Below are 15,652 nucleotides of genomic sequence, written 5' to 3' on the forward strand. Positions count from 1 at the left end.
AGTACGGAGTACAGATAGTAGGATTGATACAGTACTGGGATCTCTCGGACTATCCCTTGCGGTTAAACCCCATGAGTGCCGACGGGAAGCCATTGAATAAAAAGAGAAGCGGTATGCGTATTGCACACACCAGTCTTGCCGTATAGCCGGACTTGACGTTTCTCAATCGTGACCCTACGTCTGCCAGACAATACTCTGCACCTACCCTTCCGGATGTTCGGAACGTGAAATAGTTCACTTGTGTTTGGGGGAATTCGTGGGGAGAGGTCTAATCGCCAATCTGGTTTATACACATATCGGCGGAGACTTTAAAATATGTCCTAGTAAGACAGAGGTGGAAGTTCAATCCTGGCGTGGGGCCCGAAGAGTCGGGGCAGTATGCGTTCTGCTGGCACGGGTTTCTCCAGAGCGTTCGTAGTGGTAGTGGTACTACGATGAGTCTCTACGATTGCTGGTCCTAGGCCGAGTCTCTTCAAGAAGAGTCCCTAACTGTGTAAGACAAGCTTCCAAGACTGGTAGCTTGAACATGCTCACGAGCATCGTCGCTCTCGGTGCGGTACTTGGGGCTGGAGCATAACTCGGATTCAGCCACCAGTGTACTGGTATATCAACAACGTGGGATAGAAAGTGGTCACAGCGAGGTCCACGCAAACAGGTGAAACTCATACGGCGAATAGGGAATGGAGAAATCAAGGATGAAATATATCTTGTAATTTCCTTTCATTTGATACACAGTAACAGTGTTACATTAGAGATTGTATGTCCGTCCTGGCCACCTCTTTCGCCGAGTAGGTCCGAGGTCAACATCCTATTCCCACCTTCGTCAACGCCTGAGAGTCCGCAATGACCCTTGATGGGTAATCTAGTTGCTGAACTGTGTTGGAAAGCCGCAGTCAGTATGTTGACGCAGATGTCATGATGGTCTGATTCTAGACCAACCTTTTCCGGGACATTCTTGCCCGTAGCCTTCTCAAACATCCCTCGAGCTGAGTCGGTGATCTTTTCGTTCATGCCGCGGGACTTTTGAGGGTCGATCTTGCCTGGAGTGAAAGTGTCACTAACGAGTGCAGACGACCAGGGAACATCTATCACCCGGTGGTGCTACATACCTTGTCCGAACTTCTTCTCAGCGGCATCGAGACCTACAACAACAATAATCAATCGCTGCGTCAGGGACGGGGCGACGGCATAGACACCGAAACATACCCTTGTCGAGGTAGTCCTCTTTCTGTTCAACGCCTTGTCCTTGTCCTTGGTTGTTCATGGCGTCTGGATGTCTTGGGATTGATTTGAGGTGATGATGTTTGGAAAGGTCTGTGAGAGGTTGTTAATAAGTCGATTGGAGTGAGAGAAAAGGAGGGGGGAGGGAAGCTGGATGCTATATACCCTAAGATACTCGCAAGCTATCTCGATAAATCGATAGCTATGGCATCATATTCAGCTCCTAAATGGCCCAACCAAAGGGTGCGATGGGGTTTAGCCCATGCTGGAATGTACATCATAGCGATCATCGCTCCATTTATGTGGGTTATGCTACGATAAATCCGGAATTAGGCGAAGGGCTTCCGCGTAGTAAAGGGCAGTTGATTGGAAGGTTCGTGTCGCAGAACAAGGGACAAAGCTTGCTGGAGTTGAGCGAAGCCATGGTAACTGTTGTACCGGTTGGGCGATGCACATGCTCGGAGCGAGAGACAACGACGTCATCGAGTCTGCCGATCAAGGAAACTCTGACATCCTGACGCTAAGTCATATCTGGTATAGTTGAATATCATGTGACCTGAGATTTGGCCCATGCGGCGACTATTCTCTACATACAAGCAGGTAAGTTGTTGAGGAAAAGGAATCTTCACGTACATGATCAACACAACTATGTTCAAGTTACCATGAATTATACTCGTACGCTCTGCATGCATAGCTAGTGAGTTTCTCAAACCCTTTCTGGAAAAATTGCCCAGATCTTGTATGAAATCATCACGAACTGGCCCGTACCATGAGTTATCCCGCTCGTCCTGATCGCTCGATCTGGAACAAGCGTTCACTTAGAGCCACCAATGTTGCTGTACAGTGGACTGTGCCTGGGTCACCCAAGACTTCTCGTAAATCTTGAAAACATAGCAATGAGATGATGCCTGGTATAAACACATGTACCCGTCGAGACGACAACATCAAGTGATTAGCATTCCCAATTTCCAGAGCACTGTCGGCGCTGGTATTTCCTCAAAGTTGGTACAATATCCCGACATCAAAAACTGGAAGCGATACTCAGCCTGAATACCACTCGTTGTACCTTAAGGTCCTCTCGAGAGGTAAAGGTCTCTCAACTGCAACACTCATACCGTTCGCTGTTTCTCAGGGAGAAAACGATGGAGTCCGGATGTGAAAGCGCGAGTTCAAGTGCGGACTTACACCACAGAGGATCTCGCACCGACTCCGTACATTCAACTTCGATCTCTGATCCGCAAGCCCAATGAGGAATGCGAAGACGGATACCCCGGAGCCGTACAAGCAAACGCGCATTGAAGAGCCTCGGTGGTTCCCACCGCTGATCGATGTGACAGAGAGTTGCCGCAGACTCGACAATTGATACCAGCTTGTTTGGTAGTAGAGGAGGTGGCTTGCCCCCTGTGCTAAATAAGGAAGTCCTGGGCAATCCCTCACCAAGTCGAGAAGTCAGCCCCGTTTGTTCCTGACAACCGAGGAAGCGACGATTCTGCAGACCTAAATGGGAACAGCTTCACACATTTTTCACGCTTCCGGTAAGTTATAGATGAAAGGGGGATTTATTCAGCCACAGATGCGGGAAGCTGAGACGCTGTTTACGGAACTGCAAAAACCCGAAGCTTCGCCAAGCATTAGATCCACGTGATGCGAGCCTTGGCCTGGTCAGCCTTTCGATCCCTGAAACACTGAATCAGCCTCACCATCTTTCGGTTGCTCACGTTTCCGGGGGGAAACACCTCTTTCTGAAGTCATCGAGAGACGCTCGGATGTCTCATGCAGTTCCAACCCCGTGCTCAGTATCCTAATCGAGCCTGAATCCTCCTGTTTGGGTTAGGCGACAACACTTTGCCTTAAAACCGGCGTCTTCCCTTTTCTCAGAATCACTCCCCCGGCCTCGTTGCTCGTCGCTTGCAAATTGCAGTGGTCAGAAGCAGAGACCCTCTTCTGCCACTCTCGGTCAATTCACAGATCCAAACTCTTTGCCCGGAGACTGTTAGATCCATCTGATCAGGCGCTGAATACTCGTTTACTAGGTGAATCTAACTTTCTACCGCCTAGTGCACGTCTATCTGCTCCGGATATCTCATCAGCCGCACATTTTGAGGCTCCTGGCCTTTCTTGGTGTTCTTCTCTGACACCTTACTATATTGAAGACTGAAACGAAAAGCTCTCGCCTTCTGTATCATGATTTGTAGTAAGTCAGCATTTGCTAGCGGCCCGATTGACTTGGGAGACTTCGGATCTTAGCACTTCCATGATCGTGGACTTTGCTCGACGAGTATATATTCACCTTCGGTTCGATCTCAATCAATCTCCATTTCCACAGCACGAGCAGCTTCATTCCTTTTCACAGACTTTTGACAAGTCTTCTCCAATCTTTCCCTTTCAGGCTTTTGATAAGTCTTTTCAGTTCTTTTTTGCCTTGTGCCGGACACTCTCATTTCACCATTTGACTGGATCATATTTTCTACTTCCGTTCAGAAGCCAAAAGTTCAGCATCAAAATGAAGTTTTTCACAATCTCTGCATTGATCGCCCTTACCGGCTTGACGCTGGCGGCTCCTATTGACCCCCCGAAGGGTGCTCCTCAGGGGGCTCCCACTAAGGGTGCTCCTCCTAGAGGTCCCCCCGGGGGAAAAGGTTCTCAATTCTCCCAGAGTGATATCACCATTCTGCAATTTGCCCTGACTGTACGTTTTAAGATTTCGATTTACTTGTGGCTGTACCTTCTAACTCGCCACCCTTTTTAGCTTGAACATCTTGAGAATACCTTCTATCAGGAAGCTTTCAACACTTTCAAGTTGCAGGACTTTATCAACGCTGGTTTCAGTGAGGAGTTCTTTGTCAATATGCAATTCATCGCTTTCGACGAATCCACCCATGTCTCGCTTCTGCAAGCTGCAATTTCTTCTGCCGGTGTCGTGCCTGTCCTGCCTTGCACGTACAGCTTCCCAGTCACAGATGTGGCCAGCTTCGTGACCCTCTCCGCGGTTCTGGAGAGCATCGGCACCAGTGCCTACCTGGGGGCGGCTGGCTTTGTCGGGTCCAAAGATATCCTCACCATCGCTGCGAGCATCATGGCTACCGAAGGCTTACACACCGCCCTCCAAAGAAGCTCGCTCGGTGCCATCGGTGCTCCCGATCCATTCTTTACTGTGAGTCTTGCTTGATTATAGCTTTGCTACAAACACTTATTTACTGACAATGCGATACATAGCCTCTTGACCCCAACTCTGTCTTCACGCTTGCAGCACAATTTATTACCGCGTGCCCACCTTCCAACCCACCGTTGCCATTCACGGCATTCCCAAGCCTCAAGGTTGATGCCCAACAATGCTTCGATGAGGTAGGAAGCTTCGGTGCCTCCCAAGCAGTGGCAGCCGTGTCTGCGACCGAAACCACTACTGCAAACTATGCCACCATGACCTGGGCTGACAGCACCGACACTTCCGTCTCTGACATCGCCGCCGCTGTTTCCACCACTGTTGATGTTGCAAGCGAGAGTGGTGCAGCCAGCGCGACCGAAACAGCTGCTGCCTCCGCCGCCACCACAACCACAGAAGTGGCTGCTGCAGGAACGATGCCTCCGATGCCGTCAATGCCCATGAGAATCCGAGCGCGCCAGGACGAAGCCAACGCCTCTACCGATTCTGTGGCTGCTGCTGTTTCTACAACTACTGCTACCGCCGACGCGGCTGCCGCCACTACGGTCGATGCTGCGGCTGTCAACTCCTCCTCCACCACCACTACCAGCGATGTCGCAGTCGCCTCCGCCACCGCGGTTTCTGCTGGTGTCGGCTCCGCTGGTGCTAGCTGCTCGGTCCTGACCGCTGGCAGCATGCTCAATCTGGCTCCTGACTTCAAGTCCGCCAAGAAGGACTTCAGCCGCGTCAAAGAGGTCTTTGTCACTTTCGTTGAAGGTTTGAACGTCATTTCCGTCGGGGTTGGCCTCAATGCCGGCATCATTGGCGGCGGCGGTGGCTTTGGCGCCCGCGTTCCTGCTGGCATTGGCGGTCAAGTCTTTGTTTTCATCACCGCCGTCGACATCTCCGGCCGGAGGCTCGGCGATTCCGACGTTCTCTTCGGCCCTGGTATCGTGGAGAGTAAGTTACTGGCCAAACTACAGGTTTATGATCCTACGCTAATTGTGTGTCACTACCAGTCGCTCCCTCGCTACCACAACTTGGATTTTAAAATGTTCGAGACCGGTTTTGCACGCCGATTATATGCATATGCTCGGCACCATCTTGTTTGCTTCATCAGGCGCTTTTTGTGGTCGTCCATGACTGACTACGAGAACAATTTGCACCAAAGTTTTTGTGTTGAGCGGAAAGGGATTTTCCGCTGGAGAAAAGGGGACGAAAGGGTTTCCGCGCACGAATCGGAATAAATCATGTGCGACCTCATTTAACTATTTTTGGATTCATCTGTGCAAGATCTGAGCAAGAGGAGATCATGCAAGGACTTTTTCCCTCTATCTTTCAGGACTCTCATTCACGAAATTATGGTTAACTTTTTTGTGTTTTTGTCTATTTGTATATGGCGCGAAAACGGGGGGAAAGCCCTAGAGCTCAAGGAGAGAGCTCAAGATACCCAACAATCCACAGAGAGAGGAAAGATCATTGGCCGTCTCGAGGGACAAGGCTAGAACAAAGAAAGATTGTGATGGAGAAGGGGAAGGGGAAGAAGGTTCAGAAGACGAGAGCGATGTTTGTCCATAGAGTCGAAAAGGTCTTTCGTCCAGAAAGGTCAATGAGAGATGTTGAACATCGGTCTTTTGCTAGTCGACTTGCGTACTCGTAAAATGTATTGGGGAGTGAAGAGAGGGAAAAAGCCATGAAGCAGCACCTGTCGTTTTCGTGCTCTCAGACGACCTCGTGAGGCAAAGAGAGACACTTTGTCATAGGTGTGCGTGTCTTACTTTCTCGAGTTTCGAGATTTGTTTTCTGAAGGCCATCGTCGTTACATCATCTGTCGAATGAGACGAGGTCGGTTTCACGAGGGAGAATCTCGCTTGCCTTCTTTTGTTTTTTCTTAGCGCGGAAGATGGGCTTTTGACAAGCATCTCTCTGCTCTCTCTCCGTACAGACCAACATTCTCGAGGGCGGCTGGAGAATTTCTTTCGCTAGCCCGAAAAAAAGAAAGAGAGAACAGATCTCGAGTGCATTTTAGAATCAGGCGACCCACGGAACCGGCGATTGTACCTTCGAAGCTCGAGATATGGAAAAAAGGACGTCAAGCTGCCTTACAGAGAAGACATTTTTGTTCCAATTCGTCAGGGTCATCGCAGCTTCGACATGGTTACTCTTGTAGAGCTACGGTCGCTCTCGTATTGGAGATGTGCAATGGGCGGCCAGTAGTGACACATGCAGGCCAACTCGCAGGTGAGTGATCGGGGAGTAAAGCGTTCTTCCGATTCTGGTCTTTGTGTTGGCATTGGAATCATGTAACTTTTCATTGGCTCTTCGGTGCGAGATCCCCCTATCTCCCTAGGTACAATACCTACTGTAGGTGGTCACTAAAATGTAACTAAATACCCCTCGTCAGGCATCGGCATCGACTCCGATCCAAAGTCCATGCAAAGATGCGGGGGAACAAACCGAGTGAAGTCTACAGATCATAGCTTTGCGCCCTCGAAAAGAAACACCTTCTGTTGATATGTGACACGAGTCTTTAGATTTCCCGTTTCCTACTCTGTATAATCTCTTTTCAACTGATTGACTCTTTTTCAAAAAAAGAAAAGACAGAAACACCCGATAATTCCACCAACTTACCACCTCCTGTCGGGGAGTGCGATTTCTCAACTGTCAAACAGATTTGATTTCATTGTCGACTTGTTCATAAAACGAAGGGTCATCAGACATTCGGAGCAGTGGGCGCCTCTGAACACTTTCACCGCATCACCCCGGTATAGCTAGCTAGCCACCATGGACAAAAAAGGAGGCTTCCAGGAAGCCCGGTATCTTGAGTTTGTACGCTCGTCCGAAACCACCGGCGTCGATGGGAAACCCATGTTGAACCGCTACTCGACCCATCTCACCCGCGAACATGACTTCCCTGGCGCCCAAGCCATGCTCTTTGGTGCCGGCGTGCCCGATCGACAAACCATGCAGACGGCGCCTCACGTCGGCATCGCCAGCGTCTGGTGGGAAGGGAACCCGTGCAACATGCATCTCTACGACCTCGGCAGGGAGGTCAAGAAGGCCGTCACCTCGCGCGGCATGTTGGCCTGGCAGTACAACACCATCGGGGTCAGCGATGCCATCACGATGGGCAACCAGGGGATGCGGTTCAGCCTGCAGACCCGCGAGATCATCGCCGACTCGGTCGAGACGGTGACGTGCGCGCAGGCACACGACGCCAACATCACCATCCCCGGCTGCGACAAGAACATGCCCGGCTGTATCATGGGCATGGCGCGCCACAACAGACCGAGTCTGATGATCTACGGCGGCACCATCGACAAGGGCTACTCCAAAACCCTCCGCAAGCCCGTGAATGTCGCAACTTGCTACGAGGCCTTCGGCGCCTACCAGTACAACACACTCAGACAGCCCGACGACGGCGGCGACACGTCCAAGACGAAAGACGACATCATGGACGATTTGGAGAAGCACGCTTGTCCCGGAGCCGGTGCCTGCGGAGGCATGTACACCGCCAACACGATGGCGACGGCCATTGAAACCATGGGCCTCTCCCTGCCCGGGTCGAGTTCGACCCCGGCGACGTCACCTGCGAAGATGCGAGAATGCGCCAAAGCCGCCGACGCCATCAAGGTGTGCCTCGAGAAGGAAATCACGCCCAAGCAGCTGTTGACCAAGAAATCGTTCGAGAATGCCCTCGTCATCACGATGGCGCTCGGGGGGAGTACGAATGCGGTGCTACATTTTCTGGCCATGGCCGTGACTGCAGGAGTGGAACTGACGCTCGATGACTTTCAAAGAGTCAGCAACAAGATTCCATTCATCGCCGACCTGGCCCCGTCTGGCAAATATTTGATGGCCGATCTGTACGAGATCGGCGGCGTTCCCAGCGTACAGAAGCTCCTCATCGCGGCGGGGTTGCTGGACGGCTCGATACCGACCGTGACGGGCAAGACCTTGGCCGAGAACGTTGCGAGTTGGCCCAGCCTGCCCAGTGACCAGGTCATGATCCGCAGCCTCAGCGACCCGATCAAGAAGAGCGGCCACATCCAAATCTTGAAGGGCAACTTTGCGCCGTCGGGTGCCGTGGCGAAGATCACGGGGAAGGAAGGGTTGAAGTTCACGGGCAAGGCGCGCTGCTTCGACAAGGAGGTGCAGCTCAACGAGGCCCTGAACCGTGGTGAGATTCCTCGAGGCGAGAATCTCGTCCTCATCGTGCGTTACGAAGGGCCCAAGGGCGGTCCTGGCATGCCGGAACAACTGAAGGCCAGCGCGGCCATCATGGGTGCGGGGCTCACGAACATCGCCCTGGTGACGGACGGCAGGTACTCTGGGGCGTCGCACGGGTTCATCGTGGGGCACGTGTGTCCTGAAGCCGCCGTGGGGGGACCGATCGCTCTGGTCAAGGATGGAGACGAGGTGACGATCGATGCAGAGACGAATTCCATCTCCGTGGACGTGAGCGTCGATGAAATGGAAAAGAGAAAAGCTGCCTGGACCCCGCCTAGGATGGTGGTTACCAGGGGTGCATTGGCGAAATATGCGGCCTTGGTCAGTGATGCTAGTCATGGAGCCGTGACCGATCTATTTTGATTGCCTTTTTTTTTGTACGGCAAACGAGACTCACCTAGTCTACCCGTGTTGTATCGAAGCGCGAGTTGGGGATCACCGGATGTAGTACTCTGCAGATACTTGTAACCATTCATGATAATTCCTCGTGCCCGTACACAGACCGTATATTCTCGTTTGATGTAATATTGGGACATTGGGATAGGAAGGATCCGGTGCTGAAGATGGGGGAAAAGTCTGCCAGGAGATTCAATCAGGGGTGACGAAGAATGGTGACTGCCTGGAGTTCAATGACGATGGAAATGCATGATGATAGTAGACTGGGTTGAGCATAGGGAAATCATCTTCACGCAGTCAATCCATGGGGATGTCTACGACATTCGATGCTGCCTGCACAGGGTAACCCTGTACCAGTGTCATCTCCTTCTTTTTCTCTCATTCTACGTTCTCCACGGCAATCTTTGCACAGTCGGGTATCCCGTCCATGGAAAATTCAGTACAGTCCTTCCCTGATCTTGATTGATACTTGACAAACAATTGTATGTACGAGTATCTCCATCCGTATCATGAAGTGAATATTCCAGTTACCAAAAGAAGCATCTGGACCGTTTTTACTTTTCACTTTCTCCCCGTGCGGCGGTTGAAGTTGAAGCGTCTGAAACTATTACGAGTCGGTAGATCCCAAAAAGATGTCAATACGCATTTGGTCCATACCTGATGTAGACATGTGTGACTCAGGCAGACAAGATATGATCAAGACCCTTGCTATTTGGCCGCTCCATACCGGGTATTAGCTCAAGGCTCCCTCGTGGTCGGTTCACTAGCCCGCCGGTCATTTCCAACGCCATACTCCGCAATATGCGCTGCGACGACAGTCATTGGTTATGAGTCTTGGTAATCAATACAAGCCACCAAAAGAAAAAGCTTGAATGAGTCTTTAATTATTACGGGGTTACTCTTATGACTCTTTTACCCTTTCCATGTCCTGTAAGGTACGAGTACCGTACTTCTGAAGGATAATGTCGCGTATTTGTAATATGGCCATTGCGAAGAGATGGGTACTGTCCAGATGTGTGTCATGCTGTACGGAGTACCGGTATTTTTCATACCCATACGCGAGTCTTTTTTCTATTCGCCCACAAAGCGACCCTGGACGAACCACTTTTACCGAACTCTTTGCTTACTCTTTCTCACTCAACTCTCACCACATTACATGGCAAATGTAGCGAATAGATCTCTTTTGGTACCGTGATTCGGCCTGTGATGGTGTGTGGTGATCTCATCCTCATCTCCACAGAACCCTATCCCAGCACGGCCATGGCAAGTGACGACCGTTCCCAGAATGAGTCAGATTTCATTCCCTAAGCCTTGTCCCTCAATACTCCGTATGACTACATCGTATGGAGTATCAACCCAAACCACCGCCTTCCTCTTTGGATACTAGATGAGTAGGGCCATCACAAGAGGGGCCTTATCGTTCAAACCAGTCGGTCCCCTTTTTCACCCATTCTCAAAAAGTTATGGACCCCCCTTTACAGACGACTGCCCCCAATAGGCAATCAGTATGAGAGAGAGAGAGAAAAGGCTATCCCGGAACTATGTATTGTACTACCTATGAATGTGTCACGGACCCGGTCACCACCAATGCTCGCGCGCCCTGTCATTCCGTTTTCTCGTTCGTATTCGGTTATGGTTTCTTTGGGTACGAGTACGAAACGACTACTCCGTAACCCAGCCGAAACGATACGTCCATACACCATCCCGTACGTTTCCATGACCTTGCAGGGTTCTTTAGGCCGAGACGCGGAATTGATGATCGCCTGGATACATGTCGTGGTAAGTTGAAAAAAAATGTGGAATTGGAATACCTAGTGATGGTTGTTGCCTGGTTCAAGAGTTCTTGCCAGTGGAGTCCGAAATTCGGCACCTACTCGTACTGTTCTATAGGTATAAAGGTGTGGAAGGATGCCTGAGAAGGAACTCGTGAGGCTCTACTCTTCTCTGTTCGATTGTTAATCTCAACATACTGAACATTCCCAGACAAAAACATCACAACACTTTTGGTATCATTCCACTCTTCCTTGGATCAACCATGAAGCTACACGGCGACCATTCAGAGTCTTACGTCTCGCAACACCGCGCCGCATTGACAGCGAGGTCTTCGGCAACGACGGCAACAACAAACGACAAGTCCACGGCGTCAACGACAATGTCTTCAACAAACGACAAAAACCCCAAGGAGTCGGCCTCCTGGGACGCCGCTTCCATCTCCACGTCATCCATTGCCAGTGAGAAAGAAAGGGCTCAAGCGGAGGCGAACAAGAAGCCGTCGTTGCTCAAAAGGGCCGTCACAGGTATGAAAGATACACTGTAACTCACCCCTCGAAAGATTCATTTCTCTTATCGCCGACACTGTTCGCTGACCGTGTAATATTATCACGTATAGCCATTAAAAACATTGAACCACCTGAGCCAAGGATCCCACCTGGACGTCGATACGATTTACCCGCTTGGTCACGATAGAGTCTTCTAAACGGTACTTGACATGTAACGAGTCATTCCATGTCAATTTGTCACCATGTCACGGGAGGATCTTGCATCAACAGTCAGGAAGGGTTTTCTTTTTCTTTTAGCAATGTTGTTTTGAAAATGCTTGATGATTTGGAAAGGAAAATTTTCATGTCCGACAGATTGAAACAATGATGGGATGATTTGAATGTACACCGGGAAAAGAACTACAAGGACAGACCAGAGCAGACCAAGGGCCGTAATTGTCATTGTCATGTTGACATGAAACAACATTGACAACTGGTCTTGATGCTCTGGTCTGGTAGAGGTTTCACTTGTCGACATCCGGAAGTTTTGTCTTTTTATCTTTCGACATTCGACATACCACACACACAGACACCACACAAAGGGGGAAAAAAGAACTGGGAGACTGTTTCTTTCTGTATAGGTCAATCATCTATAACGACTTTGTCATTTTCACAAATGGTCTGATTTTGCACAACACCAAGGGGGAAAAACTATGAGACAATACGGGATACAACATACACTCCGTCACTGATGCAGTCTATCAGATGGTCATCCAGAGTCCAACCATACTATCTCTACTATGGGTTATCACTTCTCAATGATGTGTGACACGGAGGAGGGGGAGTAGATAGTACTTCCTGTTGACTCCTTGAAGAAACTCATGTTTACAACATAATCCAATTGATTGTTGTACCGCGGCGGCGCCATCGATACCAAACACTATTTCTTTACCTTCATCTTTGTCTCAAGGTCCTCTCCATTCTCATTCATGTTTTGGCGCTCTTGTCACAGTTTGTTGTTTTCGTTCACGTTCAGGTTGCTGCCGCTTCGGTCACAACGCTCCTCTCTATTCACGACCTCACCTGCTCTCTCTCTCGCTCTCCTGTGAATCGTTCATTCCATTACCACGTTTTGTTGGCTCGGCACACATATTCCTATAAATATGTCCTCATTGTTTCTTGTTCCCCTTTCTCTTTTCTTTTTTTTCTCTTTTCAGCGAGGAGAAACAACAGCAACAACAGCAACACCACCACCATCATCAACAACAACAACGACAACAGCAACAGCAACCTCCTCCTCCTCCAACAACGAAAACAACAACGATAGCGACAATGACAAAGATCGTTGCGATTCTTCTCTGGACGGTCTTCGCCGTCCCCACCGCCCCCTACCTCCCTTTTGCCGTCTTGTCCGTCGCCTTCGTGATCGGAATGTTTCTCGCCACGGCGGCCTGTCTCGTCGGTCTCTGGATGGTGCTCTACGGCTTGGGCTGGGCATACAAGTGGCTGGACGAGCACTGGGACGGGTTCCAGAGCTGGGTCAACCTGGTGAAGTTTTTGCTCTGGGCCTTTGTGTTGGTGGGTGGTTCTCTCTGGGTGGTGGTCGGTTCCATTTGGTTGCTCGTTGCGGTGGTGGCGACCATTTGGAACATGTTCCGGTGATGGGGAGGGAGAGGTCTCTTTTTTTTGTGCCTTGGGGGGGTGGTGTTTGTGTTGTCGTGGTGTCTTTGTGGAGGGAGTGAGCAAGTTTAGAGATTTGAACATGGGGAGGGTTGACTCAATGAGAGAATAACTTGCTTGCTCCTAAAGGAACTGATCCTGTTTCATTTGACTCGACTCGTCCTTTTTTGATATTTGATCGCACGTCATTGCCATTTGTGAAATGTCGTGTGGACCGAGAACAGTCTCCCTCTCGTAAATCCCCATGCTGTCCTCCCTTCATCGACAATACATTGTCGATATCAATTTCCCATGTTCTTCATGACTGTTGTATTCCTAAACCTAATACCGTTGAGATGAGATGGGTCGACGACAACCACACAATAGTACAACTCAATAGACATTGACATTGGACATCGATCTCAGTGGTCATGGTGACGGTGACGATTATGGTGAAAAGTGAATCATCATAGTGATCTGATCCGAATGGCTCGGAACTTCACAGTTGAGAGATGGGATACGTTGTCTCAGTGTGTGTGTGTGTATACCTCGCCTACAAAAACATCTACAGAATCTCTTCAAAAGTCCCTTGTCGGTGCACGCGACTCTTTTTTCTTTTCGAAAATGATCCTCATCAGGCAAAGTTCTTTACTCTATTATCTATGCAAAGGAAAGTCCTATACGAACAGGGACCTCCTGTTCGGGGATGATCCCGCCGGGCGCCTGGCACGCCTTGTCACTAATAAGGAGAGAAATAATCCGTGGCTTTTCCTTTGCTGTACATGCCACTGTGACAAATATTCTTTGAATGGGAGAGAACTTTTTGTATTGTCGTTTTTATTTCACTTTCGTTTTGTCACTGTAATCCATGTGAAGGAAACATGGATTGGAAACTCTGGTTGATGATCGACCACCACCACCACCACCACCAGAAAGAAGCTTTTGGAGGGCAGCCTTGACGTTCTGGAAAGCTCCCAGGGAGCCGGGGGCAAGTAAGCAGAATGGTTTTGCGAGAACCTGTTGGCATTAAACAACGGCGTGATCTCTTTCGTCAACACCCTATAATATAGGTTCCGACCTTACTCATAATCTTTGCTGTGAGCAGTATATCATTCTCTCTCATGATTTCATGAAGTTCTGGCAAGACCAAAAAAATCTATTTGTCACCATAGGTAAAGCGCCTTGTAGCCCAAGCACTACCATGTTCCCAATACTCCTCTTTGGTGATGCCGTATTCTCGTACCACGGAAGGTAATCGGCTGGCCATTCTCGCACCACCAAGCCAGGTCGAGGTGACAGGATCTTTCATCTTTCGTACACGAACTTCCCATTCCGTCTTGACCTTCGCCCTCAGTTCCGCCTCGATACGTTCGACGAAACCCGGGATTTTGGCACATCCTCCCACGACAAGAACATTGCTCAGCATGGTGGCTTGCACGAGTGGAGGCAACACCGAGAGTGACTGCATGACAATATCCGGAATCCCAGGCTGCTTGGATCCGATATCACTCGGGGACATCAAAATCTCGGGAACGGCAAATCTCTCATTGCCCAGGGTCATCGTGATCTCCGAGTCGATACTGGCTCCAGCAAGAGCGGCTCGTTTGCGTTTCTTCGCCGCAGGGGTAGGATCGTGAGGACGGCTGAAGCCCTTGAGTAAATGTGTGCCATCCGGTAGGACATAATCGACCCGGACTTCTTCGTCTTGTTCATCAACATCCATCGAGTCGACATCATCACCATCCCGTACTTTCACGGGAGCCGGTGTTGAACGACCTTTGTTGCCCTTCCAGGTCTTCTCGAGGTCACCCCGGAAGTCTTTGCTCACGTAGCATACCTCCTCTTTGATATCGTTGACAATCTTCGTGTCTTGATGTAGATCAAAATGTCGCACCGAGATCATCTCTTTCAGTAAATTCGTCAAGTGCTTGCCGCCGAAGTCCAGACGTCGTATCGCTCGATGTAGAGGTCGACCTTTGTATAGAGGGGTGATGATGGTGTGACTGTAGCCGGCATCGATGACCATCAAACACTCCATGGGTGGCGGTGCGAGTGTGTCAGGGGTGGGCGCGGGCGCCTCTTCAAACAGAGAATGGAGATCATTGTAGGCGTTCAGCGACGGTCCTATCGCAAAACCTTAGTCTACCGGTCGAAGAGCGCACGCATAAAACTCAGCCGTACCTACCGATCATTCTAGAGTAGCCACCAAACCCCCATTCTTCCATGATGATTTCATCCGCATTCTTCTCGAGTGCTGGCATACTATTCGGTGGTTCCGTGACGATCAGCGTAGTTTCTTCGGGTCTTTTGACCAGAACATCCTTCCCAGCCGTCTTCTCGTCAAAGATTGATCGATCCCAGATCTCCTTCTGTGCTTCCCAACTCACGACCTGGCCATTCTCTACAGGTCGGCGAAACAAGGCTTCGCTCCATTGTGTTATTTCTGCACTCTCCGAGCCAACGTAGGTCTTTCTGTCTCGAGTTCTTACAATTGCGTTGGGTATTGTGTGACATCGAGAAAGGGTCGCGTCGTCGGTGCCTGGATCCGTGGGAGCGAAGCCTGCTTTTATTGTAAACCCTCCATTGTCGAGGACGAAAGTCGTAGAGGGGAGGCCTGGAACGTGACGTGCAGAAGCCTTAGGTGGGCGTGGCATGGTCTCTACTGTCAATCATGTTGCAACTCATCGATTCAACAAGTCGGTAGTGAGGCGCATAGCATTGCACGGAAACGGACCAAGGTGTGTTG

The 15,652-nt window shown here is 50.1% G+C and overlaps 5 protein-coding genes across 7 annotated transcripts; 3 read left to right on the forward strand and 2 right to left on the reverse strand.

Moving 5' to 3' along the window:
• Positions 1-701: 701 nt before the first annotated feature.
• PV06_04742 (uncharacterized protein) lies at positions 702-1,656 on the reverse strand. Its single transcript, XM_016405671.1, has 4 exons — positions 1,207-1,656; positions 1,110-1,142; positions 940-1,040; positions 702-874 (listed from the first exon to the last, which is right to left on the reverse strand). The coding sequence occupies exons 1-4, from the start codon at positions 1,262-1,264 to the stop codon at positions 863-865; spliced, it is 204 nt and encodes a 67-aa protein (XP_016263877.1). The 5' UTR covers positions 1,265-1,656; the 3' UTR covers positions 702-862.
• Positions 1,657-7,147: 5,491 nt separating this feature from the next.
• PV06_04743 (dihydroxy-acid dehydratase) lies at positions 7,148-8,956 on the forward strand (the record flags this gene model as incomplete). Its single annotated transcript, XM_016405672.1, has 1 exon — positions 7,148-8,956. One exon carries the CDS (start codon positions 7,148-7,150, stop codon positions 8,954-8,956), a length of 1,809 nt encoding a protein of 602 aa, XP_016263878.1.
• A 1,788-nt stretch (positions 8,957-10,744) lies between these two features.
• PV06_04744 lies at positions 10,745-12,193 on the forward strand (the record flags this gene model as incomplete). 3 transcript variants are annotated; one of them, XM_016405674.1, is made up of 4 exons in its annotated part: positions 10,745-10,768; positions 10,828-10,915; positions 10,973-11,286; positions 11,379-11,455. In XM_016405674.1, the coding sequence occupies exons 3-4, from the start codon at positions 11,025-11,027 to the stop codon at positions 11,453-11,455; spliced, it is 339 nt and encodes a 112-aa protein (XP_016263880.1). In that variant the 5' UTR covers positions 10,745-10,768; positions 10,828-10,915; positions 10,973-11,024. The 3 variants fall into 3 exon arrangements, with proteins under 3 accessions (XP_016263880.1, XP_016263881.1, XP_016263879.1); XM_016405675.1 differs by having other exon boundaries at positions 10,828-11,302; positions 11,379-12,193; XM_016405673.1 differs by having other exon boundaries at positions 10,828-11,286; positions 11,379-12,193.
• A 386-nt stretch (positions 12,194-12,579) lies between these two features.
• Positions 12,580-12,909, forward strand: PV06_04745 (uncharacterized protein; the record flags this gene model as incomplete). Its single annotated transcript, XM_016405676.1, has 1 exon — positions 12,580-12,909. One exon carries the CDS (start codon positions 12,580-12,582, stop codon positions 12,907-12,909), a length of 330 nt encoding a protein of 109 aa, XP_016263882.1.
• Positions 12,910-13,916: 1,007 nt separating this feature from the next.
• Positions 13,917-15,649, reverse strand: PV06_04746 (uncharacterized protein). The gene is made up of 2 exons (XM_016405677.1): positions 15,092-15,649; positions 13,917-15,030 (listed from the first exon to the last, which is right to left on the reverse strand). The coding sequence occupies exons 1-2, from the start codon at positions 15,558-15,560 to the stop codon at positions 14,063-14,065; spliced, it is 1,437 nt and encodes a 478-aa protein (XP_016263883.1). The 5' UTR covers positions 15,561-15,649; the 3' UTR covers positions 13,917-14,062.
• Positions 15,650-15,652: the final 3 nt, after the last annotated feature.

Source organism: Exophiala oligosperma (assembly GCF_000835515.1).
Source record: "Exophiala oligosperma strain CBS 72588 unplaced genomic scaffold supercont1.4, whole genome shotgun sequence".
Classification (NCBI taxonomy): domain Eukaryota; kingdom Fungi; phylum Ascomycota; class Eurotiomycetes; order Chaetothyriales; family Herpotrichiellaceae; genus Exophiala; species Exophiala oligosperma.

Excerpts from the sequence above, each read along its gene's own strand:
- PV06_04742 (XM_016405671.1), bottom strand. The coding sequence starts at position 1,264 with ATGAACAACCAAGGACAAGGACAAGGCGTTGAACAGAAAGAGGACTAC. Across the intron at positions 1,143-1,206 it reads AGAGGACTACCTCGACAAGG|GTCTCGATGCCGCTGAGAAG; the intron begins GTATGTTTCGGT and ends TTGTTGTTGTAG. Across the intron at positions 1,041-1,109 it reads TGAGAAGAAGTTCGGACAAG|GCAAGATCGACCCTCAAAAG; the intron begins GTATGTAGCACC and ends CTTTCACTCCAG.
- PV06_04746 (XM_016405677.1), bottom strand. The coding sequence starts at position 15,560 with ATGCCACGCCCACCTAAGGCTTCTGCACGTCACGTTCCAGGCCTCCCC. Across the intron at positions 15,031-15,091 it reads TGGCTACTCTAGAATGATCG|GACCGTCGCTGAACGCCTAC; the intron begins GTAGGTACGGCT and ends GTTTTGCGATAG.